The sequence below is a fragment of the Malania oleifera genome, chromosome 4 (genome assembly GCF_029873635.1).
Source record: "Malania oleifera isolate guangnan ecotype guangnan chromosome 4, ASM2987363v1, whole genome shotgun sequence".
Lineage (NCBI taxonomy): Eukaryota > Viridiplantae > Streptophyta > Magnoliopsida > Santalales > Ximeniaceae > Malania > Malania oleifera.
Window position 1 is genome coordinate 107,862,954 of NC_080420.1, and position 12,787 is coordinate 107,875,740.

Below are 12,787 nucleotides of genomic sequence, written 5' to 3' on the forward strand. Positions count from 1 at the left end.
CCCATTTATTTTTGATTCTTTTCACTGATTTCAGTCTACTTCTGGTGTGTGCTTCAGCTCATATTGCCAATATAGTACAAGCATTGCAGATTCTTTAAAAAAAATTGAAATTCAATTTTTATTTGCATTTGCCCTTGAAAATTAGCTTCTGTCACTTCTATTTAAATTCATTTTGCTTGTAAACAATACAGTTTTTTTTTTTTTTTTTCCTCTTTATTTTCATGTTGAACTTTGGTACCTATGCATGTGATCATGTTATATATTAGTGTTGTAATACGTGTAGGTAAGGCAATTATAATCCTAGGTGTGTTTGTTTTATCTAAGTTATTTTTTTTCTATTTTTTCTAGGATTTATATTTTTAATTATTTTTTTTACATATTCTATTTTATTGCTGCATCTAGGACAAAGCCTGGCTGTTTTATGGATATTGAGATGTAATAGTGTCTGTTAATAATCTAAAACCATCTCAAGCACACATTATGATTTTGGAGTTAAAAATGTTAAATGATTTTGACAAAAATAGTAATATTCTCTGCAATTAGCTTTTAAGATGGTTCAGATTGCAGATTAGTATCATTGCACAGGACTAACAAATGTTATCTTCATCATTGCCTCCATTATTCCGTCTTCACCAAAACTTCTAGACTAGATACATAGTCATTTGCATACTTATCCATGCATGCGAGCAGGCATTCTAGCTAAGCAACTCAGCATCATTATCTTTACTACTCATTAACATCGTGCAGTAAATTTTCCATATTATTGAATCTAGGCACTTTCATGCATGCTTGTAACAACCCAAGCTTATGTTAAAACCAAAAAGTAGGATTACTATGTCATTTAATTTTGATTCTTACTCCTTGCATGAACCAAGTATATTTATTTCATCTGTTTTTAAGTGATATTACTCACTCTTTATTTGAAATAAAAATTAATGTTGAACAATCTTGACTGGAAATTTGCAAAAGTCTTTATTTCACAATTTCTTCTGGCTACTCCATTTTTCAAATGATAAATGGGATGATGGATGTAAGTTGATTTTAAATTGATATATCTTGATGAAAGTTTAGGTCTGAGCTGCTTATGTTTTGTTCTGCATTTCAGTGGCAGTGATAACATGCTACCTAGCAAAGATGAAGCTGAACGCCTTTCACGTTCATTACAGAATTGCATAGTTCGTCTCTTTAAGGACAATGGGCATACCCTTCTATTGGTAGGCGAGGGAATTGTTTTTTATTTTAATTTTTAAGTCATCTAATCCTGCTTCACATTGGTTTTAAAGCTCTTATTATATAAGTGAAAAATCAGAGTAATGGAGTTGTTGAATAATTGGGTAAAATGGAAGACTTTACTTCAATAATAGGTCTCTCCCTCTATTTATAATATATGTCAAGTAAAATATCAATGACCATAATACCCTTATTAACTCATACTTACTAACATTAGCACTTAATAATAATGCTAAATGACTAAATCATTATTAACACTCCCCCTCAAGCTGGAACATATATATCATATGCTCCTAGCTTGTTACAAATGAATTTCACATAATAATAATGCTAAATGACTAAATCATTATTAACACTCCCCCTCAAGCTGGAACATATATATCATATGCTTCTAGCTTGTTACAAATGAATTTCGCACAAGCACCTCCCAAAGCTTTAGTGAACAAATCAGCAAGATGAAAGTCAGATTTCACATGAGTGGTTATAATGAGCTTCTGTACAAATTTCTCCCAAATAAAGTGGCAATCAACTCCAATGTTTTTTTCTCACTTATGGAAGATTGGGTTGGAGGCAATATGAATAACAGCTCGATTATCACACGTCAACTCCATAAGTTGATAATGTGGAAAACCTAGTTCTTTAAACATGTTCTTCAACCAAACTAGCTCACATGTAGTGTGTCATAGCCTTATAATCTGACTCAACACTTGACTTGATCACCATAATTTGTTTTTTACTTTTGCAAGACACCAAATTACCATCATGGTCTTAAATTTCCACGAAATTATCGAAATTTCCATCAAAACTTTTGATTTTTGTCACCCTCGAAATCAAAATGGCAGTTGATTTCCGTCTTGCATAATTTCCGTTGAAATCTCAACAAATCATTCAAAATTTATTGAAATTTCGAAATTTTAGCGAAACTTGTCAAAATTTGAACTATACAATGAAATTTCCTCGAAATTCAAATGAGAGATTTATAAGTGAAATGAAATTTCTCTTTTAATTTATTTTATTTATTTTTATAGAAACAATTGATTATTACAAGTTCTTTTGAAATTATATGAAAAATAAACTTACAACAACATTGTATTTGACCATTCATTTCTAAATTATCATTATTTGTATAATAAATAAATGATTAATGTCTTTCATTTGTATTAACTGATTCATTGAGTATGTTTAATGTACATTATCTTACAAATATGTTTGACGCACATATTATATTACAACTTCTCCACCTTATACGCAACATAGATGTATTTACTTGTAATATAGTAGTCCTAAAACTTACATTATTATTCCTATTAATCATTTCTAAAGTTTCATAAAAAATTCCATGTTTTACTGATGATTTCCATTATCTTTTCAAATCGAAATTGAAATTGAAATCGAAATTACCATCGAACTTTTTGCACTTTGGGAGCTTCGAAATTTGAGTTGAAATCGAAATTTAAGACCTTGATTACCATCGACAAAAATACAATACTCAGTTTTGGATTTTGGTTGGAATGTGGCCTAGCCCAAGCTGCATCTGTATATATTTGAATATGAGTGTGACTCCTATCCTCATATAAGAGATTTCTCCCTTGTGTACCTTTGAGATATCTAAAATTGCGAATTACTGCATCTTCGTGACTTGTTCTCAGGGAATTGAGAAACTGACTCACAACACTTGTTGCGAAGGATATATCTAGTCGAGTGACTGTGTGATAATTCAACTTCCAGTTCTAACGAGTCTTTAGTATCATCCTTGGTTAGGCAAAAAATCACTCATATCTGGCACTAACTTACCATTGGAATCCATGGGTGTATTAACAAGTTTGGATCCTAAAGGCCTCGTCTCATCTAAAAGATGAAGAACAGACTTCCTCTATGACTAGACAGTTCCCATATGAGATCTCAATACTTATATACCCAAGAAGCACTTCAATGGTCCTAAGTCCATGGTCTAAAACTTACTTTGCAGAAGAAGCAGAAAAGCTTAAGGTCCTGCCGTCCTGGATGCCTTGATCATCATCACTAGTGGTCACAATGTCATCCACATACACAGGAAGCAAAATCCTGCTAGATATAGTATGATGATAAAATACAAATATGATGATGAAATACAAAGAAATGCAGGGGACAACATCAAGGTTTTGAAGCCATGGGAGAATTAGAAAACAAGAAGGAAAGAGAAGGGGGGAGAGAGGAGATACGAGGGAGAAGGAAAGGGAAGGGAGAAGAGAGGGGATAACAGGGGGGAACTCAACTTCAATTCCAATTCACGTTCATGAATAACTATGTACATCATGGCTTTCACACACTTTATAAGAAAGCCTCTAAACACATGAAATTACACATATACCTCTAAAAAACTATATTGCATTACAAACATACCCCTAGAATACACAATTGCTACAAAAAAGCCCTCAACGTAAAAGTCCTAGTACAAGCAACCCACACACACATACATAAACAACTAACTAAGCTTATTTGGGTTATGGACCCAATAAATCATTCACCCTATTCATTGACATAGGCCTCCTAATTGGGTTGAAATGATCTATCCAAATAGCCGCTTTCCATCCTACATTACATAGTGATCTGCTGAATATTGTCGGAGGCCAAACTCAAGTACTATAGCACTAAATTGGCCAAAATCATGCTCTAGGAGATTGTTCTAGTCCATATAATGATTTCTTAAGTTGACACATTGAGCTTGACTCCCCTTGAGCAATAAACCCAGGTGCTAGCTCCATATAGACCTCCTCATGAAGATCATCATTCAGGAAAACAATTCTTCACATATAACTGATGTAAGGCTAGTGACAAGTAGTGGCTAAAGAGATGAACAAGCGTACTGAGGCAATTTTAGCGGCTGGAGAAAATGTGTTAGAATAATCCAAACCGTACACTTGAGTATATCCTTTAGCAAAAAGGCAAGCCTTCAAATGAGCCACTAAACTATTAGGTTTGACTTTCACATTGTACAACCAATGACAACCAACCATAGATTTACCAGGAGGAAGTGGTACCAAATCCCTATTTCATCATCATGTAGCACAAACATCTCTTCAACCATTACAATGCTCCACCCAGAATGGGATAGGGATTTAGAAATAGATTTTGAAAGAGTAATAGAAGATAGAGTATTAATGAAAAAGTAATATGAGGGTGACAAGAAATTATAAAAAACAAAATTAGAGATTGGATGTTCGGTACAAGTGCATTTACCTTTTTGAATGGCTATAGGAGGATCAACATCATGGGAAATAAGATCATCTGACGAGGGAACTAGAGTTGCAGCAGTAGAAGTTGGAAGAGGGTCTCCTCCCTTGAGTTGCCATGTGTATTCTTGCAAATTGGGATGATATAAACGACGAGAAGGACTCAAACTGGATGAAGATGTAGGAGGATTGGGCACAAAGAATAGGTTGGGATCTGGAAGGCAAGGAAAAGGAAGGGACTCATCAAGGTCAACAAAACTCAAGGACTCAAAGTAGTATGGTTTAGACTCAAAAAAGGTGACATCAATAGGGCTATAACACTAATATCCCTTTTGAGTATAGGAATAGCCCCAAAAAAATAGATTTGATAGCACAAGGATCCAACTTATCCATTCCTGGGGTTAACTAATGGACAAAGGACACAACTGAATATACGAGGAGGAAGGGAGAACAAAGGAGCCTTAGGGAAGATAAGTAAATATGGGATTTTACCACCAAGGATAGATGATGACATTTTATTGATGAGGGAGCAAGCTGTGAGCACAACATCACTCCAAAAACTTTGGAGACATTCATTTGATACAATAGGGTATGAGTGACTTCAACAATATGTCTGCTTTTCTACTCTGCAACTCTATTTTATTGTGCAGTGTGGGCACAAAAAGACTAATGGATCATGTCAGAATTAGTCATATATGTAGTGAATTGGTACTGAAGTACTCCTTAGCATTATAACTATGAAGTATTCTGACTGGCATATCAAATTGAGTCTTTATTTGAGAATAGAAGGCACAAAAGATACTAAAAAAATTAGAACAATCTTTCATTAAAAATAACTAAGTCATCTTGAAACCCCAACTTCGATTTGACACGAGTAGGACACCAAATATTTGAATGGACTAGCATGAAAGGACTAACCATCCTGTTTGCTGACTTGGAAGCAAAGGGAACACGATGATGTTTTCTCAACTAACAAGATTCACACTCAAGATTAGACACAACACTCAATATAGGTACTAGTTGTTTCAATTTGTCCAAGGACGGATGACCAAGGTGACAATGGATTTGAAGTGGTGTAGCTGTGGCTTTGCAGGCAATGGGAGGAGAACAAGACTCAGAGTAGTAAAGCCCACGAACCTCACATCTTCCTTGTCTTCAGATCTTGAATGACCGCAGAGATGGGAAAGCAAGTGACAGAACAATTTAGTGACTTTGTAAGCTTACTAACTAACATGAGATTGAAAGGAGATTTACGGATGTATAAAACAAAAGAAAGAGATATGGAAGGAGTAGGTAATCAAGAAGTATGTAATACTATAATTTGCTCAAATAGAATTGAAGAGTATAATGCTCTGGTGCTCATTGATCTTTCTTCTTAAAATTCTGCTCACTATTTGTCCTACACATTATTCTAGCTGCAAAATTTTAGTAGATGAAAAATTTGGAGGATGCCCATAGCACTATAAATGTTTTTTTTAATTGATGAACTTGCATTTCTTTGTGCAATTTCATCATTAGAATTGCTGTGAAACTTCACTGATTTCGTTATTCATTGCCGTGTCACAGGAAGATGGCTATAGTCTGCTGACCATCATTAAATGTACTTCCAAATACCGTTGTTCAAGGAAGCATGATTTCATCACGGATTTTCTGCCTCCAAGTATGTCTGAATTCAAACAGGAATTGAACCAGAGATTTGGGTAATTCAGTAGACATTGTTTATAATTTGTTGTAATTTTTAATTGAGCATATTTGGGGTTGCAACTTGATCAATCTCAACCTGTTCCATGGCTGAGCTGTTGAAACTCATTAACTGTACATAGGACAGAGGTCATTTGATGCAAAGAGTAACATGTTCCAACCAGAACTTCGCCACACAAATGCATCTTAAGTTTACCTATGATTTCAGACTATAGGGGATTTCTTACAGGCTTTTAGATTTTTACACTTAATAGATTACAATTATCAAAGGGATAAGAGTGTTCAATTATTGATTGAAGTTGTTCTGTTCAGCATATATGCTCAACAAGAATTTTAAGTTTTGACAATAAACGGAAAAATGAGGGGGTAAATAACGAAAAAGATCATAAATAAATGGACAAGTAACTGCAAAATGAGAACTTATGAGCACTAACTTTTGTTTTTGTAACATTTTATTTCTCTTCAACCAGAGGAAGACAATAAACCAAGAAGACAAACATGTGTAACCCCATTTTGTGGTACAAGTGAATGTTAGGACTTGGGACAAGGGGCAGTGAAGGGTTGATTAGAACATAAGGGGCAAGATTGAATAGTAAATAGGGTTGGAGATGTTTGGGGCACACGTTTTAAGTAGTTATATTATATGTGCTGCATTGTTCAGATGGTCATGTTATTTTGTGCTGATTGCCGACTAACATGAAATTGATCAATACAGGGTCAATGAATAAGATCCTTTGTTTTAAAGCTTGAGCTAATTTGGCCTCAAGTCAATTGTCCAACTTAGTTTGGGCTTGGGTTTGCCATAGCTAAAAAAGGCAGCCTGAGTTGCTCCCCACTGCATATTTGTCGAATGAGGTTGAATCTGAAACTATAATTTATCAATGAATTGCAGGTTATTTCGTGTTGCTACTAGTCCCATACTGTTCTCAACACTACCAGATGGGAAGATAGTTAAAGGTCTTGCCGGAATCCCAAATGAAGGTCCCGTCTTATTAGTTGGTTACCACATGTTGTTGGGATGTGAACTAGGTCCACTTGTTGAAGCATTCTTGAAAGAGAAGAATATTATGATTCGCGGTGTAGCGCACCCAGAGATGTTTTCAAAGAAGCATGAAGGTCCATCAAATGAATTTGGACCTTTTGATTTGGTGAAACTGTTTGGTGGCCTTCCTGTCACACCAAGAAACCTTTTCAAATTGTTTTCAACAAAATCACATATACTCCTTTATCCAGGAGGTGCACGTGAGGCTCTTCATCGCAAGGTTTGCCAAGATTTCTTCTATTTCAATTGAAATTCTCTTCTTTGGCTGCAGAAAGAACCATTTATGTGATCTCTGCAGCTCAGCTTTCAAAAATCTGCATCATGATTTATTTATTTTGTACAAAATTCTGTTTACCCTTATACTGAATTTTTTCCCTTCTCAAATTTTGGTGTCACAAGTAAATTAATTCCATATGAACCATTTAATAGAGCGTGAGTAATGAAAATTTGGAAACTTTGATAGTAAATAGAGTTGCCTCTAGTGATGATAATGATTATCGCCCACACTGACATGATGTGCAGCTCTTTATACCCATATATTTGCATCCATGACTGAGTGGATGTGTATTCATTTGTGTTTTCCCTTGCTGGTGTTCATCTGTTTATATTTTGGTCAATTTATAAGAAGAATCTTAGCGCAGTTGGATTTTCAGAGTAAAGATACAACTTTGATATTTAAGATAGGAATTTTGTGGAAAATGGGGAATAAATATCAACACATTTCAGACTAGCTGTATGATTTAAAGCAATTTTTCAAAATTGAAGATACAAGTTTAAGGAGTGATGTCTGCATTTGCATTTTTATGAATCTTCAATGTTTAAAGTAATCTGTTATTCATAAACAAATATGTTCTAAGAATATTTTTATGAGAGCTGTGTAACTGATCTCCTGTTTGCTGGGAATCTTGGGATTAAGACCTAGTTGAGTTGAGTTGATTTTTTGAAAAAGATAGTTTGTTTTATCAGAGCCCTCTGTTATCTCACGTTTGTGTGAAGCTACTCTGAGTGATGTTTTATTGTATTCAATGTTATTGAAAATGGTGGTTATAATGGGTAGTCATAAGTGTAAATTGTCCGTTGGTTAGTAACATGATATTAAAATAGTATATGATATTTCTGTTAAAGCTTGTTATGCATTGTTGGCCCACAACCTAACAGCTTAAGATTTAGGTAAAGTGGTTGCTTGACATGTTATGAGAGCTATAATTTTCAGGAGGTCCTGGGTTCTAGTCTTGTTGTCCACATCTATTGCATAGTGCTTAAGAGTTATCTTATTCATTGCCTGCATGTGCTGGGGAAAGTTAAAACTTGTTATACATTGTTGGCCCACAACATACCAGATTAAGCTTTTGTGTAAATTGATTTTAGCTCAAGCATTTTCTTTGTTTATTGCAGTTAAAAAACATCATGTGGCAATTGCTTGTCAAATGTCATTTCTACCTAATTTTCATTTTTGAATAGTATTCTCAATAACGTATGGTTGTTTTTTTAATGAGTAGGCTGGGTCTGTTGAGTCAATGACAGCTAATTTTGTTGAGCTAATGGAGAGAAAAAAAGGTACTAAAGTTGGTGCATGAAATTGATTTTGTGTGGTCAATATTGTCACAGCATTTCTGTAGATAGAGGGTCATTACTGCTTATCCTTGGTTTGGCTGTCAGACGTTGCTATGAAAATTTTCATACAAATTCTGGGATGTGAATGTTTTACAGATAAATCCTTCATCTACATGCACTGACAACAGTACTATTGCTTATAAAACGATAGAATTTTAATCATGCCTGTATATTTACCCCAATAAATGAGATGTTTGAGAAGCAACAAAAGGCCATTGTGCAGCTGGTCATTAAAGCTATATTTTATTTGGGCAGCATATGCTGGTTTCAAGCATACTGTTGTCTCTGTCAAAATCTTGTTCTCCATTATTATAGTGCTTCTATGTTTTCCAGGGCGAAAAGTACAAGTTATTGTGGCCCAACCAGCCTGAATTTGTTAGAATGGCTGCAAGATTTGGTGCCACCATTGTACCGTTTGGGACTGTTGGAGAAGACGACATAGCAGAAGTAGGTGCCTTCATTCTCATGATACTTATTTTATTTTTATTTTTTTCGGTTTTTGAAAATCTCTGTGATTGTTGAATATTGTTTTGTTCATCATTTTCATTTGCTTAAAACATTGATCAATTCCTTCTAAAACATTGACAATCTAGCACAAAGTAGAACTTTGCAGTAGAATAATTGGTTTTTTCTGTGCTGGTCAATAGTTTAATCAAATGCAAAGTTTTTATCAATCCTTTTAAAATTATTCATGTGCAGGTCAGCTAGGGCCAGTTTAATTTTCAATCATGGTGCTGAATAAAGAGTTGCAAGATTTCTGATAAATAAATTATTCCTGAGCAGATCAACACATTTCTAATAAGTAAGAAGAAAGAAATGAATTCTTTATATTAAATAATGAAGTTTATTTATTTATTATATGAAAAACCGGGAAAAACTGTAAAACTTTTAAAGAAAGAGAGTAGAAAAAAGAATGCATGGAGCATAATTTAATATAGCCCAATAAAGGCTGGATAAATGTGGGAGGTGGAGTTGAACCCTGTTAGAGAGTGAAAGGTCATTTTTGCTGTGTGCGTATGAAGCTATTTTGTCATATGTAATTTATTAGTTACAATGTCTGGTCTGAAGAGAACGAATCCTACAATCCTCTCGATGGTTATTTTGGTAATTTAGCATTATCAATGTGTTAAGTGTTATGCTAATAAGTGTGAGTTGGTAAGGGTATTATGGTCATTGGAATATACTTGACATATATTATAAATAGAGGGAGAGAACTATCATTGTGATTAGGTCTTACGTTTTACCTAATATCTTAACATGGTATCGGAGCAAGATCCAACCAAAACCCTCAGACCCTAGACCTTATCAGCCTATGCAAATCAACAACACCTCTATAGCCTAGAAACCAGTCCAAGGGTTGCTAGAAAAGTCACAGTTGCTGGAAAAACACTCTGCTGTTGCTGCCCTTCTCAGATCCATCAGATTCCTTTCATATTTCAGTAAAACAACCATGTAGGTAGTCACGCGTAATATTAAGTTGATGATCATGTTTTTTTGTTCAAAGATACAACATTTTTCAATTATGCACTTGTGGAAATCTATCAGTTGTTTTTCGGTATTATAGAGGACAGGAGTGAGTCTCTTGGAGCAGTGACAATAATCATATGATGGTTTTGTGCTCTGGCAGTGTGTCACAAGTTGTGCTTGTTTAGGACATAATGCTTGTCTGTGATTGCTTGTCTTGTGTACATAGAATGGGTAACCATCATGTAAATAAAAGTGTAGGTATTATTTGTTGAACGTGACAATGCTTTAGTGTAAAATGAGGTTATGACTCAGTCAGTTTTAGTGTTTCTTAGTGCCAAAGTTAGAATGGCATAGAAAGCTTTTTTAGAGAGGGTGAGTGTTCATCAAAACTCACGAGCTTTTGTAGATATGTTTAGCCTTCTTGCCTCCCTCGCTAAAAAAATTGTTGTGAAAATTAAGGCGCAGCGGAAACAATCTTACAATGCAGCAACCAACAGTGAAATATGCAGAAAACACAATCACGCAGATTATAATGAAAGCAATAAAATAATGACATGAAGAATTACGTGGTACGGAAATCCAATTTTACTATCTTGCATCCAAAGACACGGAGTTACATCATACAATATGTATATATAACTTTTCCAGAGGCTTTCCCTCCAAAACCCAACCTATCCAACTTCCCAATTCAAAATTTGAAAACGAATGCTGAGTTACCGAGTCAAACCATCGTCGGTTTCAGACATACGGTCGACAGCTTAATACCAAGAGCAAGTAGTCAATGTAATGGGACCAAAACAGTCGATTGTTGCTCTACACTTGGACCAAACCGTCGACGGTTTCCTCCTGCAAGTCAGCATTCCTATTTTCTTCCATGTTTTCTCTTTGTACATGCCTTGCACTATGAACCACATATTACAACAATTTCCACCTTGGCGAATATACCCGCTGCTCCACTTGGGACAATAGGTTGGGACCACCTCTCATCTAGCAACTGGAGACATTTAGTAAGTCCAAGCAATGCTTGAACTTATCCTCTGTAACCATCTTTGTCAAGATATCTGCTGCGTTTTTTGAAGTGTGAACTTTCTCAAGCGCAAGTTCACCTGAAGAAACCAACTCCTGGATCCTGTGGAACCTCACATCTATATGTTTGGTTCTTGTAGAAATCCCGAGTATCTTGGAGTAATTTAGGGAAGTATATATGTAAAGAATTGTACATTCTTGAGAGATTCTTTTAGGAGATTATTTCCATATTTAGATTTTTTGATTGTATCATAAATATTGTGTATTGATTTGTACAGAATGCATTCAAGAAATACAGAGATCATTCATTCTGATTTCATGGTATCAGAGCTAGGAGATTAAACCTAGCTATCAATGGCAGAAACCGCCAGCCGAAGTAGAGGTTTGATGACCTTTGAATCTCACGGGGTCTTCCTAGAGAGTTTCATGAGGTCCTCCAACAGAGTTTCAGTCTGTGATTCGTCCCGTCTTTGCATCAGAGGGAAGAACTCTCGAGTTAGGGTTTCCTTTTTAGTTTCGTAGGCGGAATCGACTATGTTGGCAAAGAAGATCACGCTGAGGAGCTCTGACGGCGAGACCTTTGAGGTTGACAAGATCGTGGCTCTTGAGTCTCAGATGATCAAGCACATGATTGAGGATGACTGTGCGGACAATGGAATACCCTTGCCCAACGTCACCAGCTGGATCTTGGTGAAGGTCATCGAGTACTGCAAGAAGCACGTCAAGGCTCCCAAGATCGAGAAACGAGGCGACGTCAACAAGGAGCTCAAGTCGTGGGACGCTGAGTTTGTCAAAATTGACTAGGCAACCCTATTTGATCTCATCTTGGCTGCAAACTATCTGAACATTAAGACCCTCCTAGACCTTACATGTCAGACTATAACAGACATGATCAAAGGAAAAAATCTAGAGTAGATACGCAAGACATTTAACATAAAGAATGACTTCACATAGGAGGAAGAGTAAGAGGAAAGAATGGAGCGAGACTTCGACGTTTTTGGTTTCGACAAAGAGATTGGGATTGATGAGAAAATGCTGAGGCAGGGTCTATTTAGGTTGGCAGACCAGACCTCCTTTAGTTATTATAGATTTTCACCTTCCACAAATATTTCTTTGGGTTCTTTAGCTCAAAGAGGTAATTTTTTGCAAGCCTTGAGTATAACCTCTGGATCCAAAATTCCTTGGATTATTGATTATGGTGCTTCTGACCACATGATTGATGCCTATCATCTTTTCTCATCATATTCACCCTGCGCTGGAAATTTGAAAGTTAAAATTGTAGATGGATCACTCTCGTCTGTTGCTAGCAAAGGGAATATTTGACTCTCTGATTCCATCACGCTAGAGTCCGTTCTACATGTTCCTAATTTATCCTGCAAATTACTATCTATTAGCCAGTTAACTAAAGATTCCAATTGTTCTGCTAAATTTCTTCCCTCTTATTGTGTTTTTCAGGATTTATCATCGGAAAAGATGATTGCCAGTGCTAAGGAGT

At 35.6% G+C, this 12,787-nt stretch overlaps 1 protein-coding gene and 1 pseudogene across 4 annotated transcripts in view; both read left to right on the forward strand.

Annotated features, from left to right (window-relative positions):
- Positions 1-12,787, forward strand: part of LOC131154320 (phytyl ester synthase 1, chloroplastic) — a 98,560-nt gene that overhangs the window by 64,755 nt on the left and 21,018 nt on the right. For all 4 annotated transcript variants that reach the window (XM_058107017.1, XM_058107018.1, XM_058107015.1 and 1 more), the window contains 4 exons: positions 1,106-1,214; positions 6,009-6,142; positions 7,036-7,405; positions 9,133-9,246. In XM_058107017.1, coding sequence (XP_057963000.1) covers positions 1,106-1,214; positions 6,009-6,142; positions 7,036-7,405; positions 9,133-9,246 — 727 coding nt within the window. The remainder of the gene's footprint in view (positions 1-1,105; positions 1,215-6,008; positions 6,143-7,035; positions 7,406-9,132; positions 9,247-12,787) is intronic.
- Positions 11,827-12,258, forward strand: LOC131154321 (SKP1-like protein 1A; annotated as a pseudogene).